The 21,998-nt window shown below is 39.2% G+C and overlaps 1 protein-coding gene across 3 annotated transcripts in view; it reads left to right on the plus strand.

Moving 5' to 3' along the window:
* Nucleotides 1-9,535, plus strand: part of luzp2 (leucine zipper protein 2) — a 238,038-nt gene extending 228,503 nt beyond the window's left edge. For all 3 annotated transcript variants that reach the window (XM_023952501.2, XM_023952509.2, XM_023952504.2), the window contains one exon: nucleotides 8,623-9,535. In XM_023952501.2, the coding sequence (XP_023808269.1) occupies nucleotides 8,623-8,730 (108 nt within the window). In that variant the 3' untranslated portion in view covers nucleotides 8,731-9,535. The remainder of the gene's footprint in view (nucleotides 1-8,622) is intronic.
* Nucleotides 9,536-21,998: the final 12,463 nt, after the last annotated feature.

Raw genomic sequence — 21,998 nt, forward strand, 5'->3', positions numbered from 1 at the left:
AGTAGCGTATTCACAATACCAGCCAAAACATTTTTGAAACACGTAATAAAACTCGGGTTGTATCCGAATTCCCACCCTACTCCCTAACTGCTAAGAAACTACACAGTGCAGAAATATCTAGTTAAAAGCAATTTGGACACCATGCTCCCTATCTTTTTTTTTTTTTTTTAAATGGCGAATATGTCATCATCGATTTTACAAAGAGAAAATGTCATTGATATGATCGTTTTGCAACTATCACTTATGATCCACTGTCTTCTGAAGATAAAAACGTTAATGATTTATTAAAAAATACATTAAAATACTTTTTTTTTGGCAAAAAATTGTTTCGCCGCAATGCATTGTGGTCTATATATTCGCCGATCTAGTGAGCATTGATGCACACTGGAGACTTCTGGGAAGATTTTAGGTCACAGTGCACTATGTAGTGTGTAGTTTAAGGAAATTTGACACAACCACAGTCCAATACGACTACATGTTAGCCATGTTATTTAAAATAGCACTCAAACCTGTTTGCAATACGTAAAAACATAAAAGACTGATCCCGCTAAAACAAACATTATTGTGACCACGCTGACTCCTAACTTTGTTAGGATCATATTAATTTTAAAAATAGTCCAACATTGCTACCCGTTAGCAGCATAAGCACATTCACAATACTAGCCAAACTTGTTTTCAACATGTAAAAAAAACATTTTAACAAAGGACCATGTACAGTTACTCTCAAAAATCCCTTTGACATTAGTAAGCAGAACCAGAATTTATCTGTTCATAAAATGCTCCAGATTATAATGAGCACCGTCTTATTTTTTTATAGTTAAGGTATAGTTTAAGTGCCCCTTCTTACTTTCAATAGAATAGATCATGAGATACAGTTAAAAACTTTCAATCTTTTCTTATTTTCTTAAAATACGTCTATTATTACTACCCAGGCAAACATTGTTCATAGAGTTTATATCTAACAGTGTACATTTCTCTTGTCTTCATATAACAAATCTTATAGAATATTGTTTTGTTTTGTTTCCGTGCAGCTTCTAAAGTCCAAACTCATTTAAAACAGGTTAAAGTTCTGACTAGGACAAGTTTACTTTCACAGCTTGATTGTTTTTTTTTTATTTTTTGCTAGAACAGATTGGCTGTCAGATTAAGGATCAAGTTCTGGTTTATAACTCAGTTTCAGGAAACCTTTAGCAAATGTAAACAGATTTAAAGAAAAGTTGATAAATGGCTTGATAAAAGAAGGGTTTTTGTGTCCTTTTGGTGAAAAACAGGCCAGAATCGGCAACGTTTTCACGTCTGTGCTGAAGAGCTAACAATGAGTTGTTCAAGTTAATGAACACTATGTACTTTTTTACCAAATGGGGTTTTGTGTGTAATATTTCCAGACGCGTTCAGTTTGATGTTGTTTGCTGAGAGGATATTGTTTTCTCTCTGCAACCCTTCCAGCCTTTTTAACATTTACAGTAATATTACATTTGATGCCTGCAGAGATGGAGCTTTTAGGCTCAGTGTTTCAGTGTATTTCACAAACTGACCTTCTGCTGAACTCACTGAATCCACCAGATAGTTTCACAGCTGTCTGCACACTCCAAATGATAGCCTTCAAAAATCTGAGGAAATCTTTTATTGTCCTTGTTGACTTTGTTTCTTTAACAAGCCCACGAACGATCCAGTGCCTCCAACTGCCTTAACTTCTATGTTTATTTGACTGAAGTTACCATGAACCTTTTATCAAGCCCAGCAACAGTCCTGGACTGCTAGGATCATTTTGTTTTTGCATTTCTTTCCGACTCCACCACATACTTTTAAAACTCTCTAAAATGTAACAGGTCAAAACGAATTTTGGGCATAAAAAAAAAAAAAAAAAAAAAGAGATTACGTCACAGCAGGAAATAATGTTAAAAAATAAATGGGGCCAAAATTTCTTCTGGGGCTCAAAAATATTGTAAAATTCACCATCAAAACCAGAACACACATGTTGGGATATCCAAAAGAAGCTTTAAAATATATAATATGGGAAGGTCACAGGACCTACAGCTTGTGAAATTTGACTATTTCCACGTACAGTATTTGCACAATACGAAAGAAAACTGCTTATGTTTACCGAGTGAACCGTGTCTCTGAGCAGATCAGCCGGACTTATAGCTTTGTGCTTGAGGGGAGGGGAGGATGCTTTGTCACGTGTGGCAGACTGCGATCCGTCCCCCAGCTCGGTGAACCAGCTGCCGAAATCAGGAGAACTGTGTCTCCCAGTAGAACTGAGTCCCCAAGCAGAGGAGCGGCTTTGGGGTGGTGCGTGAGCTTTTCGAAGCAGAAATGCGGTTCAGTCCTTAGAAACCGTTCAAATAATCACATGGATTTGTGTTTCCAGTCGTGTCCTGACAAAATAAAGGCTGATGTTATTCCCACATATTTATTTGCAGCCAAGATGCAGATTGCAGCATTTCCCGCATGAATTTTATGTTCATCCAAGGCAGTTGACAGTTTTATATCAACAATGATGAGCACTTTAGGGGGAAATTGTACCCAAATGTAACAAGAAAAATAAAGCACCAGTGTCAGCTATTTAAAAAAATCAGTTCCAAAAAAAGAAAAAAAAATCAGTGTTTCCATTTCACTTTCATGTGTGATATTCAATGTCTTGCCAGTGTTCATGAATACCAGCTTTCCTCACCTTATTACCGAATGGAGTCCCACCTGTTTGGCAGTGGCAGATGGTAAAAACCAAACCCAGGCTCTCATCTGAGTGATGTCCAACACCCTGAAACTGTACAGCGTTCCAGGTGGCCAGGATCCATTTTTAGACAATGTGGATTAATAGAGAAAAAAAAGAAAAAAAATCAAAGCAAATTTTGACAAACAGGCAGAATTATTATTCCCAGCTGAAAAATGTTTTGTTTGTTTTTTAATCTTATAAAACAACAGACAATATGTCAGCTGAATTTTAATGTTATTGTCACCTGGAGAAATAAAAAGCAGACGCCGTCTGTTACGTAAGTTATTTAATTCAGTATTGACAGGAGGTCTACAAATATTGTTTTAAAATTAGTTTTTTCTTTATTTTATTTCAGTTTTGGGACTGTTCAAAATTTAACTGTAATGTCTCTGTAGTGATTATTTTGCCAACAATTTCCTTTTGATCTATTCTTCTGTCTGTGTTGAGCATCTGGGATCAAATCTGGGATCAGCCTTCTTCCTGCTGTGTGTTGGCATCACTCAGACTCAACCTTCACCATTCATGCGGTGGTAAAAAATCTGATTAGGGGTGATTTGCATCACCACCTCTGAGGATCGATCTCTGCCACTTTACCTGCAGTATGCGACCTTGGGTTTGATTTAAGGCTGAAGGCCGTCTTCTCCAATATTTAGCTGTTTATGGAAGAAGAAAAATGGAAAAGCAATAAAAGGTTGAAAATAAAGGAAACACTTACATGAGCAGCATTTCCCAAAGTTACTAAACAGAAGACAATATTTTTCCACAAATGTATATCAGCTTTACAGTAAAAACCACATCAATAAACAGTTCAGCAAATATTCTGAGAGGTGTGTCAAACTCAAGGCCCGGGGGCCAAATGTGGCCCTCCATGTCATTTTATGTGGCCCGCGAGAGCATTAAAGTTTTGAATTTCTGAAAATAAAATTTAAAATAGGTGTGTATTTATTCATATTTTGGGGGAATCAGACTTGAAATATAGGACTGGGCAACTATACATTAGGACTTAAACACTGTCCATATAACCTAACCTGACAAAATCAAATTTAAAAGGATTTATGGCAGAGTAACAAGCAAACATATGTTTCTATGCAACTGTAACTGTCACTTCAAAAAGTTATAATACATAAATAATGAGTTATTTAACATTGAGAAGTCGTTACATTTATTTGTCAGTACATTTAGTTACATGTATAAGTTATATCTGGCCCTTTGAGGACAGCCGCTATGCTGATGTGGCCCTCAGTGAAAATGAGTTTGACACAGCTGGTTTAAAGGATGACATTTCTTTCTTGTGGTCCAGTTTGTATGTTTGTGTCTGTGATTTGCTTTACATTTTTCTATGAATGCACAATAGAAAAGCAGAGAACATTTTCATAATAAGGAATAAGTCAAGTGGAAATTAGAATCCCGTTTTTTTTTTCCCCTCTATCTGATGATCTGAGCATGTCTTTCTCTCACATGTGCTTATTCAGTAAGGTGTTATGGTTGTGGTCAGATGTTGCATCTGATCACTGCTGGGACTTTTTCTACAGCAAACAGTGGGGTCTAATTCCAGGCCTTGAGGGCCATGGTTCTACATGTTTTCCAACCAACCTGCCATTGAAGCTCCTTACTGGCTAAACACACCTGATCCAGGCAAATCAGCAGCAGATAGGGCAGGGTTTCTGGAAAACCAGCAGGAGGCCAGCCCTCGAGGCCTGGATTTAGACACCTCTGGCCTACCGCTCAATTGTGCCTCAAGATCCAAAAAAGGTTTACTTCCTATATGGAGAAAACCAAATCAGAAGTCACCTTAATGTCAAATGAAAGCTCTTAACCCTTTAACACTGGAAAAGTATTCAGTCACAACTGCCCTTACGGGTGAATATGGGCAAATCTGTAGGGGGTCTCAGGTAAAGTGCTGCATCACAGCGCATAGCTGTTTTTCTCCGAGTCAGAATCAGCTGGAATTACATAAAATTGTGTAAACGGTTGAAGAGTTACAGTAGATGAAATAACGTAAGCCCTTTTTTGCTTGGCCCAAAAAACCACCAAACCTCTAATTTACCAATAACATCAAGTTCTTTGCTGCAGTACAGTGCTCGCGGTTTTGTACTGCTGCAATTAAAAAAGGAACAAGGGGTTCACAAAAGTTCAAGACATAACCTAAGGTCATTAAAGTGCCTAATAAAGCCTGTAGTAACAATGGCAAAGAAGTCAAAACACAACATCCATTATTAGGGGAATTAGTTGAGGGTGGTTAAATGTAAATTCTGTAAAGCTCTTTAAGAGTCTCCTGAGTATAAAAAGGTGCTTAACAAATATTGCCTTTCCCTGCCTTGATGAGAAAACCACATTTTATCACTAAGCTTTCAATTTTGTATTAAATGTAAATGAAGAAATTAAAATGATAAACATGTAACTTGAAAATATTGTAATAAAAAACAGAGTTAATTACAGATTAGAAAGGAGGAGAGGCAGGTTGCCTTAGGACCTATAAAAAAGTATCTTGGTTAATATTTAAGTATTTGCAGTACAAGTACTTTTCATAAAATATGAAAATGCTGTGAGTGATACAGTGGCAGGAATAATGCAGCTGTGTCATGTTCCCTTTTTGTTTGTTGTACTTCCGGTCAGGTGATGTCGCACTGCCACACAGAGTGATGTGTAACTGTGAGCAGCCAGCACGCTTTAAGGCATTCTTCACAGTGACTTTAGTCAACTCTAAACCGATGCTTTGGTCGATGAATTGGTTTCCAGAGGCTTTCTGCCTTGCTTAAACTTGTCATTGTCAAAGACAGTTTGAATTAGTCAAAACATGCAAGCTGCTCTGAACCTGACTAATTAATCCATATATTTGTATTTATTTATTAAAGGGACAATGCATATACATAAAAAACAGTGTGGAGTGCTCTAAAATAGAGACACACTGTACATACGCAGGATTGTAGCCTTAGCTAGTTTTTATCCTCTGCCCCGCTGACTATGGCCAGCCACCAAGAGACTGTAGATAAAATAAAATAAATGAGATAATATAAAAAGTACATTATTAACATGAAATTGCATGACATTAACATAACCTTTAAGAAGGTTTCAAATACATAGTTCCCCACGGTATACATCAAAAAAATCGCCAAAATCAGAATAATACTACGAACAACTATGACCACTTTTTTCAAGACGCACTGTCGGTTTTTGGAAGTGCGCCTCACAGTGCGGAGAATAGAATAGAATAAAGTTTTATCACTGACATATGACATTTTTTCCAGTTTATCCTGAACGATATCAGATGTACAACAGAAACACACACAAACAGTTCAAAGCTGACTGAGGCTCACCTCAATGTATTGAAACAGCGTGATTTTCTATGGCGCTTGGTATGGATACACTGTAGATGAAAACCTCCAATAATCTAAAATTATGTGAACTTTAGTAAATAATGAAGCATATCCCCAGGTAGTGTAATATTAGCTTTGAAGTTTTCCTTCAAGAGTTCCAAAGACACAGAACTTACAATGTGTTCCCATCTGTTTAATAATTTGTGTGAACAAATCTTTGATATTTTTCCATTAGTGTGTTTGTCTGAGGAATAAAGCCTGCACAACACTGAAGTTTTTTTTTTAAATCTTTATGCAAATGATTATTTCCAGGAGTATCAGGGTACCAAGATTTCCAACCTGCTATCTATCAGAAGAAGCTGCCTGTGAAAATGTCAGAGGCCTCATCCCAGAGGATAGACCGTATATTTAAATCAAATATTAAAACGATTCTAAAAGTTAAGTCACACACTGTCAAAGCACAGCTACTAGCATGGCTCACATTACACATAGTGCTTTAGAATACATGGACAGGTTGGTTGTGTCATGAAATGCTCAAAACGTCTGGGGTTTTTATTATAGATGCAGTTGAATTTTCTACTTTATAATCTAAAAAGCGCCTTGAAAATGGCTAAATCAGTTGCTTCAATGGCTTTTGACTGCTAAAGAGAAATAATCACTTCTCAAAAAGTGCTTCTCCCATCTTTGAGACCGAGAGGGGTGTTGCAGTCTAAAGCAGAAATCATTTGGTGACGGGTGAGGCAAACTTTTCACAGGTCAGCTCTTTATCAGAGGCAGTTACAAAGGCAAAGAGGATTAAGACCAAATCTTCATTCTACACGTCCGCCCAACCCCCTAACCCTCAAAACGAAAAGCTGAGGCGCCCATTGAAAAATATGAGACGGCACTTCAGAGTGGCATTGACCTCTTGAACCACTTTTTATTTTCAGTTCTGAAGCCAATCCGCCTTCTGGGTAAACATGAACCGAATAAAACATTTGCATTTTATTACATATTAAATTGAGTCTGTCGTGAATCTTATGAATAAACCTTCAAAAGGTGAACAATGTAGCACCAGTGTTCACAGTACAAATTACTTACTTTTGCAAGAAATGGAAATTGAATTACAACATCTTCACACATGAGTACATAAATGAAATGTGAGACGAAATGGTAGGACTACTATATAAGTTCCCTTTTAATGAAATCTACATTTTGGGATTTTAGAGAAAAAATACAACAAATTAACACCTACAGTGGAGAAAATAAGTATTTGATCCCTTGCTTGTGTGGTAGGTTTGCACACTTGAAAAGAAATTGACAATCTGACATTTTAACAGAAGGTTCATTTAAACAGTGAAAGATAGAAAATCAAGAAATTGAATTTATATAGATCTAGTTGTATTTCATAGAGGGAAATAAGTATTTGACCTCCCTGGTAACCATGAAGAGCTCTGTTCACACAGACTAGTTAGACTCTCCTGATCATCCCGTCACATGTATTAAAGACACCTGTTTGAACCAATCACCTGCAGAAAAGACACCTTTCCACGGAATCAGTCCATCAGTCAGATTCCAAACTCACCATCATGGGGTGATTTGGGGCTGCACGGTGGCGCAGTGGTTAGCGCTCTTGCCTCACAGCAAGAAGGCCCCCGGTTCAAGTCCCGGCTGGGGGACATGAAAAACACAACATCAATGGGGGACCTTTCTGTGTGGAGTTTGCATATTCTCCCCGTGCATGCGTGGGTTTTCTCCGGGATCTCCGGCTTCCTCCCACTCTCCAAAAACATGCTTCATAGGTTGATTGGCAACTCTAAATTGGCCATAGGTGTGAGTGTGAGAGTGAATGGATGTGTGGTTGAAGATATTCTACCCTGTGACAGACTGGCGACCAGTCCAGGGTATCCCTTGCCTACGCCCAAGTGGCCGGGATAGGCTCCGGCAACCCCGTGACCCCGAAAGGGAATAAACGGTCAAGAAGATGAATGAATGAACCATCATGGGAAAGACTGAAGAGCTTTCAGTGGATTTAGCGGTGGAGGTTGTAGACATGTACAAGACCGGGATAGACAACAGAACCATCAGCAGGAAGCTGGAGGCTGAGGTGTCAACTGTTGGTGTAGTCGTGCCAAAATACAATACCGAGACCATCAATCCACCTGTAGGTCTAGGGCTCCAAACCAGATCTCACCTGGTGTGGTTTCCATGATCATGAGACCAGTGAGAAATAGACCTTAATAACACGGCAGGAGTTAGACCTAACAAAGAAAATGACAAAATTAACATTTCATATTGTTTTGGACGTCCTGTTTGATGGACACTTCGGTCTGAATTGTTTCCTTTAGCGTTTGTTTCAAATTCAAGTAAATTTTAGTTGGATTTCATCTGAAACAACAGTTACCACCAGAATAGCAGTATAAAGCATGTATACATATCATTTTAATTTTGAAAAGTGTAATTTCCCACCTTTTTTTGTTTTTCACAGACCTCAGGAGCTTTTTTTTCCAAATGAGATTACAGACCACCGTATGTCTCTTGCAAGAAATTGTTTTGCCAGTCTTACTCATTATGAACCTTTTTTTTAATTATTTCTTTTGAACCCAACAGCAAAGGAGCCAAGTGCAGCCTGGAAAATTCAACACAAAGCTCACAGACGACAGTGGGGAGGCAGCAGGAGGCGGCATCAAAAAGACAAAGCCACATAAACACGACTGAGCGGATGGCATGTCATCGGAAAGCCGAGCTCCTACATCGCCTGGAGGATCTTTCTAAGAGCACACACACTTGCGCACTCTCGGAAGAAGCGTGCACCCACACGCATTGACACACACTTTTAATGCACACACGGCTAGACATATGCATATCAGCATTGTTAGCGGAAGCTGAGATACTGGAAATGTCAACAAATTTCAAACTGTCATCTAAAGATCTGCATAGAAAATGGCATGCGTTTAGAAATTTTTTTCAAAGGTAGCAATGGCACTGGTAACTTGTTTCATGATTGTTTATTTGTTGTTTACTTCCCTGACTTTTTCTGAGTCAGGACACTGCTTTCTAAATGTTTGATCTTTCTAGAAAAAAATCCCTTTGCACTGGTGAGGTCTGACACTGTTTCTTGTAATTAGTGTATTGATTGACAAATGAAAAAGTACTATTACTATTCCCCCCCCTCCCCCCATCAGTACCTTACTACAACCACCACTACTACCCAGCTTAGACTATTCTTTGTCACTCATTGTAGCAAGGTTAATTTACTCCTCCACACTTTGAAATATAGAGGCTCAAGTTGGCTGGCCAACTGTTCAACATTTAATATTTCATCAGTCTTTCTGCCTTTAACACTCTGGAGGCAAAGAGCCAAAGACTCACAATGGGTCGTCTCCCCAAGAATGTGCCATGCACTGAGTAGTAACTCCTAGCTACATGTATCCGTGTTCTCTGACCTTCCTGTGTCCTTTCAATAAAATTGTAATTTTCAGTAAATGTGTAAAAGAATAAATGGTTCTTTGTGGGAAAGAAATGATCACGCGTGTTTGTGTCGAGCTTTCTGAATGATAAATGAAGGTTTTTCGGGAATATCTGCGGGTGTTGTTAAATGAACAAAACTATAAAGAAAGAAAAAGATGCAAACAACACTACTCACAAATTAGTGACATTGCATGAGTACTTTTCCTATTTGGTCTAAATTATAAGGAAATATGTAAATGTTCCCTTTGATATTACTAATGATGAATGAGAAGAAACACAATTTTCATTACTTTGATATGTATTATCCCAAACATTAGGATAATAACAAAGAAAGCCCCATATAACAACAAATGACCATGTCAATAACGAGTATTTCCTCTATTTGCTGCAATACAGCTTTACAGCGACGTCTCATGCTCCTCACTAGCCTTATGATGTTGTTCTGAGGCGTTCCACTCTCCCACTAGTTCTACATGCAGTTCTGTCAGGTCACTTGGAGGAGGGGTACGATCCTCCAGTCTCTCCTTTTAGCTGGTTCCAGACGTGCCCTATAGGGGTTCAGGTCAGGGGTCTATGCTGGGCAAACCATATGAGGCACTCCAACTTCCTGAAGTCAAGCTGTGACGACTCTGTCACCATGTGGTGGAGCATTATCAACCATGAACAGTTGGGGCTATCCTGGTAGAATTGGGGAATTATGATATCTATGATGTCTCGGAGGTATAAAAAAAACATGCAGTGACTGGGCCATCTACAACAACCAAATTGGTTTTGCCCAGACTGGCGATCCCTGGCCAGACTGTTGCACTGTCTCCAGCAAAGCTAACCCCGGGAACCATGTTTGACTCTGTGTATCGCTCACCTCACCCTCTCCACTAAACTGACGACAAAGGTAATGCGACACTCATCAGTGAACAGGACGATATAACAATAGATCTTTGCTGTATTGTCCGGGTCACATGGTACTCTGCAAACGTACATGGCGGTTTTTTGGTGTAAATGGAGTCACTTCCAACGGTCATCTCCGGTGGAGTCAGTTGTGAATTATTCTTCTGAAAACCCTAGTTCCCCTCACATCTGGTAAACAGGCCTGCAACTGTGTGGCCTTTACTACCTTAGGTACTGGTCAAGGTTGAGGTCTGTCACTGGCGGTTCTCCACCCCTAGGTCTGTCACAAACTCTCCCAGTAGTTTTTGTTGTTTTGTTTATCCTGTAATTCACGGTGACTCAAGAGCTGCCAAAGAAAAATTCCACTGTACTTGTTTTCAACCTTTAACATGTACAAATGGCAATACATTTTTATCCTTACCCTATACCTTGATGCAAGACTGCCGATGACACTTTGAGACACACCAAGTTCACCTGCAACATCTGACTGCCTACTTCTAACCTGCAGATGCGCTGTGGCCAGGTGGTGCTGCTTGACTTTTAAGCGACGTCTTTGTTAATTAACTAGGAATGACTTTGTGGCAAAATCAGCTTTTTATACTCACAGAATGTTGAAATTGATGCCACAATGAAAAGGTCTTCCGTTTTATAAAATTTTGGTTTTGTCCCCAACAAATAAGAAGACACTGAACACAGAGGGACCATTATGTGGAAAACACAAAATAATCAGAATGTTTACGTCGCCTCCATCTTGTCTGCGTCTTACATCTGTACATTCAGAACACAAACAAGCTTCATGCAGGAGTTCTATATTGCAGCAAAAAGCTAGGGAAATGAGAAACATGTTCAAAATAAAACTTTATTAAATTACATTTTACAATTTTATTAAGGTGATGTGTCCGTGTAAGAATACACGTTAACACTGCAGATCGAACCGGCGTCCATTTTCGCCATGGACGACAAAAGGAGAGGGCACGGGGCCTGATTTCTTAAGTTTTGGATGAGCAAAGAGACCGGGACGAACTACTCCACACGGGGGTGGCAAAAAACAAACCAGTCCTCCGGGAGCCTAGGGGAAGGGGGGACGGACCGGAGACGCAACAGAAACGATGTAAACGGCCATGAGACGAACTCCCCACACAGACGAACCAGTGTAAATTCAGGGTAACATTACAAAGTTGCTTCTCTACATTTTAGAATTTGTTGATTAACGTAAAATATGTCAACCCCTAATTTAAAGTGTCATAGAAAGTATTAGCTTTTCTCTGATTCAGAATCATTACCTTATTGCATAAACTGTTGAAAAATTCAAAGAACTGGAGCTTTTTCTATTGTCAGAAGTAAGAGCTCTGTTTCCCCCTCTGATCACCGGTGGGAACTGCCTCCAAAGTTCTAACCCCACTTTATCTCCCAGCAACCCCAGCACACACTTCCTGGATGCTGTACAGCTGACTCTCATTCATTCAATCAACCACAGCATACTTAAGCTCTGCACTGTGTGAAGGTCAGTGTAAGGTGCTGTCTGTGCCACTCTGCCTTCATTACCAAGTGTTTTATTTGAACCTGATTTTCTGTCTCCTGACCCTGTCTCTGTTTTCCTGCCGCCTGACCCGACGCTCGCCTGGATCCTGACTACCACGTCTCTCCTCTGATGATCTTATGCCTGTTATTGACTCCCACCTGCCTGACCCTGATTTAGCTTTGTGGACTGAGCTAGTAAACCTGCTGCATTTGGGTCCAGCCATCTGCCTGTTCTTGTGAAATCTATAAGTCACCTCATAAACACAGTTTAGAATTATTTAAAAGTGAATGACAACTGCAGAAAGAATGCTTCATGGCCATATTATCTTAAATTAACTTTTAAATCAAAAACATTAAGACCTACTCTGATGAAAGTTATTTGGTGTTTTTAACATGTTCTTGTGATGTTTTTTAATTAATGGAGGACATGTATAAAGAAAATTCAGCTCAAAATTACATCTCTAAGTATTTGTGTATTCAAATCTTTGTGAATTGAGAGCAGAAAAAAAGCACATTTGCGACATAGAAAATACATTGGGCTACACCCACAATACCGCCCACAACTCAGAGGTGAATTATCTAAAAAAACTACTGCCGCACTGCAGAAACTGTGTCCTAGAAAAGGACAGAGGTTTTTGGATTTGGGCTAAAAAAAAACATAATCATAATTAAAAGTCTGCTGGGATCGGAATAGGACTTAAAGAAAGTATTGCAAAAAATAAAAAATAAAAAGGAGGAAGTGTAGCCAGCAGAAATAAACTACAACTGAATGCAGTTTGCCAGTCCAGAGTGTGGGCAGACTAAATGGGAGCAAGAGTAAATAAACATTCAATCAAGTATTGTTTACTTTTCGTAGCTGAAAGTATTCAAATGAGAAAAGAAGCGTGTAAACTCCCACTGTGTGACAAACCTTCCGTTTTATGTTCTCATTCTCTGTTGCTGAGGAGAAAAAGGAACCTCTGTGATTCCCTTTTTAAGCTTGACTACCACCCACTGCTATAAGCAGCTCTGTGGTCACAACTTCCCTCCATGTGACATTCTGCCATCAGTCAGAATTCAAGAGTTTCCATGTTGGGCAAACAGGTGCCACACACATTTAATCTGCCTTTTTAGTGAGTTCGAGAGCCTTTTTTCTCAGGTCGGCTCCACATCCATCAGAGATGAAAAGGGAGAGGCCTGTTGCTATAGGATTAGGAGACCTGCAGTGACTCTTTCAAACTGTGCTGCTGAACTTCAAGGCCACCTGCTTCCAAGCAACGGGAGAGAAGAAAGGCGGTCAAGCTCTCCTTTCCATAAACAGGGGGAGATATGATCAAAGTGACAGGTGTGGCTTTGTATCCCGTCTTCATTCTTACAGCCACGTCTGAACTGTGTGTGAAAATGTACAGCTTTAAGGACAGGAAGTCTTCAACTTTGACTAGTGGTAGAAACATTCCTCTCATGTTTAGTATATATTCATTTTAATGCAATTTGTTTACAGGATGAAGATATAAAACAAGAAGGTACAGAAGACATACAGAAAGTTTGATTTAAAGTGCATTACATTCACAGCTTTTACAATGTCTTCAGACTGAGTTATTGTATTACCAATAAGGCGCACTTAAAAACCTACTGTTTTTCAAAAACAACAGTGTGCCTTATAGTCTGGTAAATATGTAATTATGCTGGTTGTGTTTATTGATGTTGAAGCGATTTATACAGTGCTCTATCAAAATGTCTGTTTTTTACAGCTCCCAACAAGTTTGTGTGTTATCGGCTAACACGGTTAACGTAGCTTTTGTCCTGCTTGCACGTTCACCGGTCATATCCGATCTGTCAATCGGAATTGGGTCACTTGAACCATGCAGTGTAAAGGTGGCCTTAGACATATTTGTGTAGAAATACAATATTAATTTATATATGTTTTGAAGATAATCTTAATCTGATACAGTCTACATCCGGGGTCCCCAAACTACAACCCGGCCCGCCCACAAATTTGACCCGACCTCTAGAAGACACCAGAGAGAGAGACCCTATTTTAATATATTTTTGGCGTTATTATTTTTGCCTGGGCATGTGATCGAGACTCATGGAAGCAGTGGCACAGCCACCCCGGGCCAACACCTGGCCACCCCAGCAGCCACCCCACCCCACTAAACTGTGGTAGCATCAGTCATGCATTTCATTCCAAATGCACAGCCAGCAGGCGGCAAGTCGTTCTGATCACCAAAACCGTCCCACACCCCCTCCCCTCCCTACTGCCTTTGCGCGAGCAGACATCTACAGCTAAAGACGAGCCGCTGGATGCAGAACACGAATTAGACGGTGAGGCTGATCTGCCTTCGGGGTTCAGTTGCGCGTTCGAACCCTCAGAGCCTCCAGAGCAGGTAAAACAAAAGAACCAGTCTCAGAGGAACTTTCTTTAGTATTTTTTCCTTAACTCCAAATCAGCCACTGACTGTGCGTGTATGCGCTCCACACCCTCACACGCCCTACCCCCTCCCTTCCTGCACCCCTGGGAGCCCAGAAACAGCTTCAGCACAGACACACACACAAACAAACTTCCCTTAGACACTACATTTATTTTCGTACCTGTTAAATATTTTCTGTGGTGTCTTTTAACAATCTCCTTACTGTACTTTAGAGCAGTGTTTTTCAACCAGTGTGCCGCGGCACACTAGTGTGCCGTGGGAGATGGTTAGGTGTGCTGTGGGAAATTGCCCTCATTAATTGATCTAAAAACATTTTCCATCTCCAGGATATCAGCTCTTTGTTCATCTAATAAAACACTGAGTTGTTAGGAATATGAAAGATCATAAAATACTTTTTTCTTTGTGTTTATTTGATTCTATTGAAGACATTTTGATAAGAATGACGGTACCACGATTTAGCCGTAGCGTCAGCGGTTTTCGGAAAAGTCCCGCCACTTTATCCGTCTTCACCAATCATTCTTGGAGGCTTAATTACACGTCATCAGTCTGACCAACTAGAAGTGGTTAAAGTCTTCACTTCCTTGTTCTGATTTAGCTCATAAAGTCTCTCAGTTCTAACAAAATACCAGCTAAAGCTCATATTTAGCGGTGTAGCTTTCCACAGAAACTGGTATCAGACCGTGGAAACAGTGGACAAAACAATGTAGCTCAGAGACGTGAGTCTTTCTGCCCTTTTGCGGCAGTTTTCACACTACATATCCCATGATGCATTGGGTTAAAGTGACAGTGTCTCAGCACACAATAAGTCATCCTTGTTAAACGTCTTGAAACCACAACGAACACACATCATACAGTTTTTAAATCCTTTAACTTAACTTTTATTACATCTTTTAGAAAAAACTACGGAGCCCGTGTCCTGACATTAAGATATAAAAATATATCTTGTTCCCACAGATTAATATCTTGTTCCCACAGATTATTATCTCGTTCGCACGAAATACTATTCCGTTCCCACAACATACTATTGCGTTCCCTCAAAATACTATTCCGTTCCCACAAGATACTATTGCGTTCCCTCAAAATACTATTCCGTTCCCTCGAAATGATTAACTCGTGCGAACGCAATAATTATGTCGTTCGAACGCAATAATTAATCCCTTCGAACGCAATAATTATGCAGGTCATAAGTCATTCACGCGGATATGCTCTCTGTACGCCGGCAAAACTAAGCCGCTTTCAGCGGTAACTTACGTGTCTCTGTGACCCATATTTGTTCAAAAAAGGAACATAAAAAACAAAAATGATCACTTTATTACCGTCTCAATGAATATAAGAAAAATATCAAAAGATTTATGATAACTAGGCTGCTTTGTCATTCGATAGCTCCTGCTAGGCTACTACTAGCGCCGCCGCAGAGCTCTCTGATGTATGCCGGCATTTGGGCAACTGGCTGGTCGGTTGACAGACAGCTGATATTGTAGTTTAGGGTCGAATAGGAATAATAATATTCAGGACTTGTCTTTTATTAACTTTGGCAGTCAGTTGCTTTACATTCGAAGGCTATAAGGATACATGCTAACTGACTAGCCGATCATTTCCTGTTATTAATTTACGTCATAGATTTACAGCAGATACCTTCACATTTCTGTCTGTGTGTGTCTCATTACATTGCATTGAAGACACGGAGGATGTTTAGAGAACAGATTTATTTATTTTAAAAAGCCCAGAAGCATCCATCGTATTCACGTTCACATCATCATCTGGCAGTGGTACGCCCTCCGGTCATCTTGCTGCAAAAGCCGCTTCCTGCCGCTACTTCCGTGTCTCTGTGAGCATTCAATAGGGGTAAAAATAAAAGCAAGATTGGTCGATCTGTTTTTGTCTCGATGAAAATCTGAAAAATATAATATTAAGCTGGCTGCTTCGCCTAAAGCACTTACCTTTAGCTTGTAGCATAACAACAACAGCAGTACGTCACGTTTCCCAGGATGCTTTGCTGCCAATCATTGGCCAATCACCGTGTCCCTGTGACCATGGTCTAACAACAAAACCAATGATTGGCCGCAAAGCATTCTGGGAAACGTGACGTACTGCTATTGTTGTTATACTACGAGCTAAAGCAGGGGTGGGCAATTCCAGGCCTTGAGGGCCGGTGTGTCTGCATGATTTCCAGATAGTCTTGCCCTACTCATGGCTGATTACCTGGTTCAGGTGTGTCCAGCCAATAATCTTGCCCTACTCATGGCTGATTACCTGGTTCAGGTGTGTCCAGCCAATTAGAACATGCCAGAGCAGGGTATGCTGGAAAACATGCAGAAATGCGGCCCTCAGTGCCCACCTCTGAGCTAAAGGTAAGTGCTTTAGGCGAAGCAGCCAGCTTAATATGATATTTTTCAGATTTTCATTGAGACAATAACAGATCGACCATTCTTGCTTTTATCTATTGAATGCTCACAGAGACACGGAAGTAGAGGCAGGAAGCGGCTTTTGCAGCAAGATGACCGGAGGGCGTACCAGATGATGTGAACGTGAATACGATGGATGCTTCTGTGCTTTTAAAAATAAATAAATCTGTTCTCTAAACATCCTCCGTGTCTTCAATGCAATGTAATGAGACACACACAGACAGAAATATGAAGGTATCTGCTTTAAATCTATGACGTAAATTAATAACAGGATCAATGATCGGCTATTCAGTTAGCATGTATCCTTATAGCCTTCGAATGTAAAGCAACTGACTGCTAAAGTTAATAAAAGACAAGTCCTGAATATTATTATTCCTATTCGACCCTAAACTACAATATCAGCTGTCTGACAACTGACCAGCCAGTTGCCCAAATGCCGGCATACATCAAAGAGCTCTGCGGCGGCGCTAGTAGTAGCCTAGCAGGAGCTATCGAATGACAAAGCAGCCTAGTTATCATAAATCTTTTGATATTTTTCTTATGTTCATTGAGACGGTGATAAAGTGATCATTTTTGTTTTTCGTGTTCCTTTTTTGAACGAATATGGGTCACAGAGACACAGAAGTTACCGCTGAAAGCAGCTTAGTTTTGCCGGCGTACAGAGAGCATATCCGCGTGTATGACTTATGACGTGAATAATTACTGCGTTCAAACGGATTAATTATTGCGTTCGAACGACATAATTATTGCGTTCGCACGAGTTAATCATTTCGAGGGAACGGAATAGTATTTTGAGGGAACGCAATAGTATCTTGTGGGAACGGAATAGTATTTCGTGCGAACGACATAATAACCTGTGGGAACAAGATATTAATCTGTGGGAACAAGATATATTTTTATATCTTAATGTCAGGACACGGGCTCAGTAAAAAACAGCTGCAAGTTCCAGCTTTTTCTGCCACAATTATCACAAAAATGCATGTGAGATTGTGGAGGGGCTGTAGATCAATACATACTATGAGTTTCTCCTTTTTTTTTTTTTTTTGGATGCTGGTGTGCCGCTGGATTTTTGTCAAGGTTAAAGTGTGCCGTGGCTCAAAAAAGATTTAAAAACACTGCTTTAAATCACCTGATCTGAATTGTGCGCGAATACTTGTTGCAAATGCTCCACAGCATCAGCGGTAGTGGATATGCGATTACATTCTACTGTAACATAAAAAAAAAAATGTCCCCATCTCGCGTTTCATGGCATTATTTCAGGACTGGTTGTTGTGTTACCGCAGCATTTTGATGTGTTTTTGACCTGTTCAGGGCTCGACATAGCCATTTGTCCGCTGGCCCGGTCCAGCTCGCTTGAGCAGTACGGACCACGAGACTTTATTTTTCACTTGTCCGCTCGGGCCGCTAAAATATCTAACGGTTAAAATATTTTTTACCTTTTTCAATAAAGTATATTTTGCGAAAACCGGTCGATCTTCAAGGACATGAGTGTAGATCGCGGGCCAGAAAAGATAAAAAAATAAAATAAAAAGTACTTCTTAAAAATCCACCAGCCAATCGAAATCCTCACTGAGAATTACGGGACTTGATTGACATGTAGATTGGCCAATCGGACATCCTCTGATACATAAGTCACTGCACATGCGTGTTTAAAAACACTGAGCGCAAACTCTCTGTCATCAGAAAGTCGCTTTCTGCCCCGCGGCACGTCAAGTTCCTGGCAGAAGACCACTCCGGACAACCGGAGTGTTTATTAAAGCCGCCCCGCATGTCTCTTCCTGCTATCAGCTCTGCAGTTCTCGCCCGATAAATACGGGCTCATTAAGGAAACTGTTTTTTACGTAGGACGCGCATCGTACGGAGCCAGCAGCGCCTTTGAAATGCCATGATGCTCCCCCTATTGCACGCTTTACAGCAGAGCATGACAAATGACAGTCGCTGGTTTCTGTCTTTGTAATAAAACGCCTAACCTGTTAATACAAAAGTATCTTTGTGTAATCTTAGTTCTTAATAATCAGTATATAAACAACAATGTTCAAATAAACATGTAACTAATAAACATAACTAACAAACATACTAATAGTATTTAATATATATATATATATATATATATATATATATATATATATATATATATATATGTATATATATATATATATATATATATATATATATGTATATATATATATATATATATATATATATATATATATATATATACATACATACATACATACATACATACATACATACATACATACATACATACATACATACATACATATTTTACAGGTAGATCTTCAAGACATTGTGGATTCAAAAGTAGCTCACACGCCAAAAAAGTGTGAGCACCCCTGCACTAAGTTTTAAGCTGAATTTCAAAGAATCAAAGGCAACTCCAAATACCTGAATCTCAGACTCAAATGCAGTATAATGTCAAAATACTTAATTTTGTTTTACTTTACAACACTGTAAGCAGTAAGTATTTCTAGTCAAAAGCTGAATGATCTCAGTAATTTAATTTTATTTAATTTTTCAATTATTTAATTTAATTAATTAACTAAAGTAACTAAAAACTAAATATAACTTTGCAACTTTAAACAAGTAACCCTGCAAATTTGAACAACATAACAGTAATTAAGGATCTGAAAAGTAAATGTAACTTTGCAACAGTAACAAAAAGCAGAACCTCAAGGCAGTCAGAGCAAAAAAAGTAAATAAACCTTCTTAATTATTGATTACGAACAAATGTGAAATAGCAGTGATTAGAAGCAGCATGAAAACTTCTTAACTAGTGTTACCTACTACACTGCAGTGCTCTCTTCAAAAAATCTGAAACAGACTAGAGCAGATTTAAGTTTGATATGGTCTATTTTCAGTAATTGAAAAGTGTATAAAAAAGTGCTAGATGTCACCAGAATGCACCAAATTGCACCATAGTAAAATTTTGCGGTGCTTGCGGCGTCCGTTGCTTGGGTGCTGCCTGCGGCGGCAGGTCGCGCTGTGCGCAGTATCGGGCCAGTTACTTTCAGGCAGGGCCAGTAACTTTCAAAAACTACTGGCCCTGTGGGCCAGTGCAAATGTCTGGGCTATGTCAACCCCTGCTGTTTCCACAGAGTAACCTAAAGTCAGTAGTTGATGCTTGTGTATGTCAATTTTCAGAGAATGAAGAGAAAGTCCACCAACATTTTTTCTTATTTTAAGAAAGAAGGAAAGAGATGGTAGGGGAGCAACAGAGGAGTAGTGAGGAAGAGGAAGATGAGACGGAGCAGCATGATCCACAGCCAGCATTAATCACAGAAGATAATGAGGAAGACAAAGATGAGACGGCATCACATGAGAGACAGTCAGCATCACTGGTCAGAGAAGCAAGGCAGAACTCAACAAAAGGGGCTTAACCTGTTCCTGGACAAACAAGTTAGAATTATGTTGTCCTATAATAATATTGTTTCATGTTTATTCGTCTGAATAGAAATGTCTACAGATATAATTAATAATTACCATGGAATGGTATTAGTATTATTATTTTAATTTCAGAACAACTGATTTAACCTTTTGTTCATTATAGATATCTCCCAGTCAAGAGCCGAACACCCCAAGCAGACACACCTAAGCATGAAATATAAACACAATAAATCAAAATATATCAGTAGGCATTTAACTTTCTATTAGTTTTCTAAAAGCTGTTTTAATATATTTAGTAGAATGAATTTTAAAAAATATAGCTCATGGATTTTGCGTACCACCCCAAGATTTAAAGTGCCCCTCAGCCGGCCACCCCCATGAAAAATTGCTGGAGATGCCACTGCATGGAAGCGTGGAAAACAGAATCACTGGAATTGTTTCCTCATGTCGGTAAAGCTTATTTGTATTGAAATGTGAGCCAAGCTAAAAATTTTGCTACTGCAACCTCACTTTGCCCCAGTCATAGAACTTGAACGTGACCCCGCCCCCCCATCAAAACGGAAAAATGTCAAAAAGGTTAGGTAAGGGAACCATTGATTCAGAATGCCCGGTATTTAACCTAGGAGAGAGCAAACAGTGGTGTCTACTAGGTTAGCCCCCCTTGAACCTCCAAAAATGGATTATACGGAAAGAGGACAAAAACCTTAAGAGACAGCTCATATGAGTCATTTAGGAGATTCTTCTCTTACAACTGAAGTTTAAGATTTACCTCAGATTGTACTCTATCATTATAGCTGTATTTCTGTAAACAACCCATAGAGATTTATTTGGTTACTTACTTTCTTAAATATAAAATACTATTACTATATCTGACTTTTTATTTAAATAACCTAGAGAGGGTAGTGTGTTTTTTACTGATTTCATAGTGTTATTACATATTTGCTGATTATTATATAAAAACTTTTTCTTTGGTGAAGAACCCAGAGAGGAGTATTTGATATCAGATTTGGTTATTAATATTTGGTTATGTGTGGCTTTCAGTTCACATTTAGGCACCCCTGCGATTGTCACTTTTCCTGTTTCAAACTGACCCTGGCCCCCGATCAGAGAATGGAAACATTATGTGGCCCTCACTGGAAAAAGTTTGGGGACCCCTGGTCCACATACAGTAATATTGTAAAAAAGGAGAAACTCCACAAGAAATGTGCAGATCATGATGTTCTGCCCCTCCTGGAGGGCGTTGGCCACTAGGTGGAGCTCTATAGCATTACACTTTATTCCAGAAGCTTTAAGTAAAAAAAATGTGATTTAAACCACAAATGGTTACTTTAAAAAAATGTTTCATTGAAAGAGTTTGACAAATTCTTGCCTATAAGTATGTAAAGTTGTTGTTTTTTGTCAGCAGTATATGTTTTGGTCAAACGAGTTTTAGCATCAGCCGTCCTTTGGAAATTCCATTATACGTTAGCATCAAGCTAGTGGCCTTTGGCTTTTGGTGCTGTTAGGTCACTGGAAAAGAAAGGCATACAAAATCAATCTCTTCTTTGATGAATCAAATAATAGAGTTATTAAGCTTGGATCGATTCAGCTCGATTCACTGATTTTATCAACTAGGCCCTATATTTAATTTTTACAATTGAAAAATAAAGTGTCCTTAAAAAGACTATTTTCAGTCTTCTTTTACAATCTTAACACTTGCCTGCATTATGACGAGAAATAAAAGACTTATAATCACATAAAATGAAAAATGTTTGATTTTTTTCAAAATTCAAGCTGTACATGTCAATGTTTTACTTGTTCTGGTAAATAATTGGGTGTTTTTGGGAGGGTAAAAAGCCAAAATATTGTTTGTTTTTTGTTCATATTTCAATCAACAATCACGCCT

The sequence above is a fragment of the Oryzias latipes genome, chromosome 3 (genome assembly GCF_053564925.1).
Source record: "Oryzias latipes strain Hd-rR chromosome 3, Olatipes_Hd-rR_3.1".
Lineage (NCBI taxonomy): Eukaryota > Metazoa > Chordata > Actinopteri > Beloniformes > Adrianichthyidae > Oryzias > Oryzias latipes.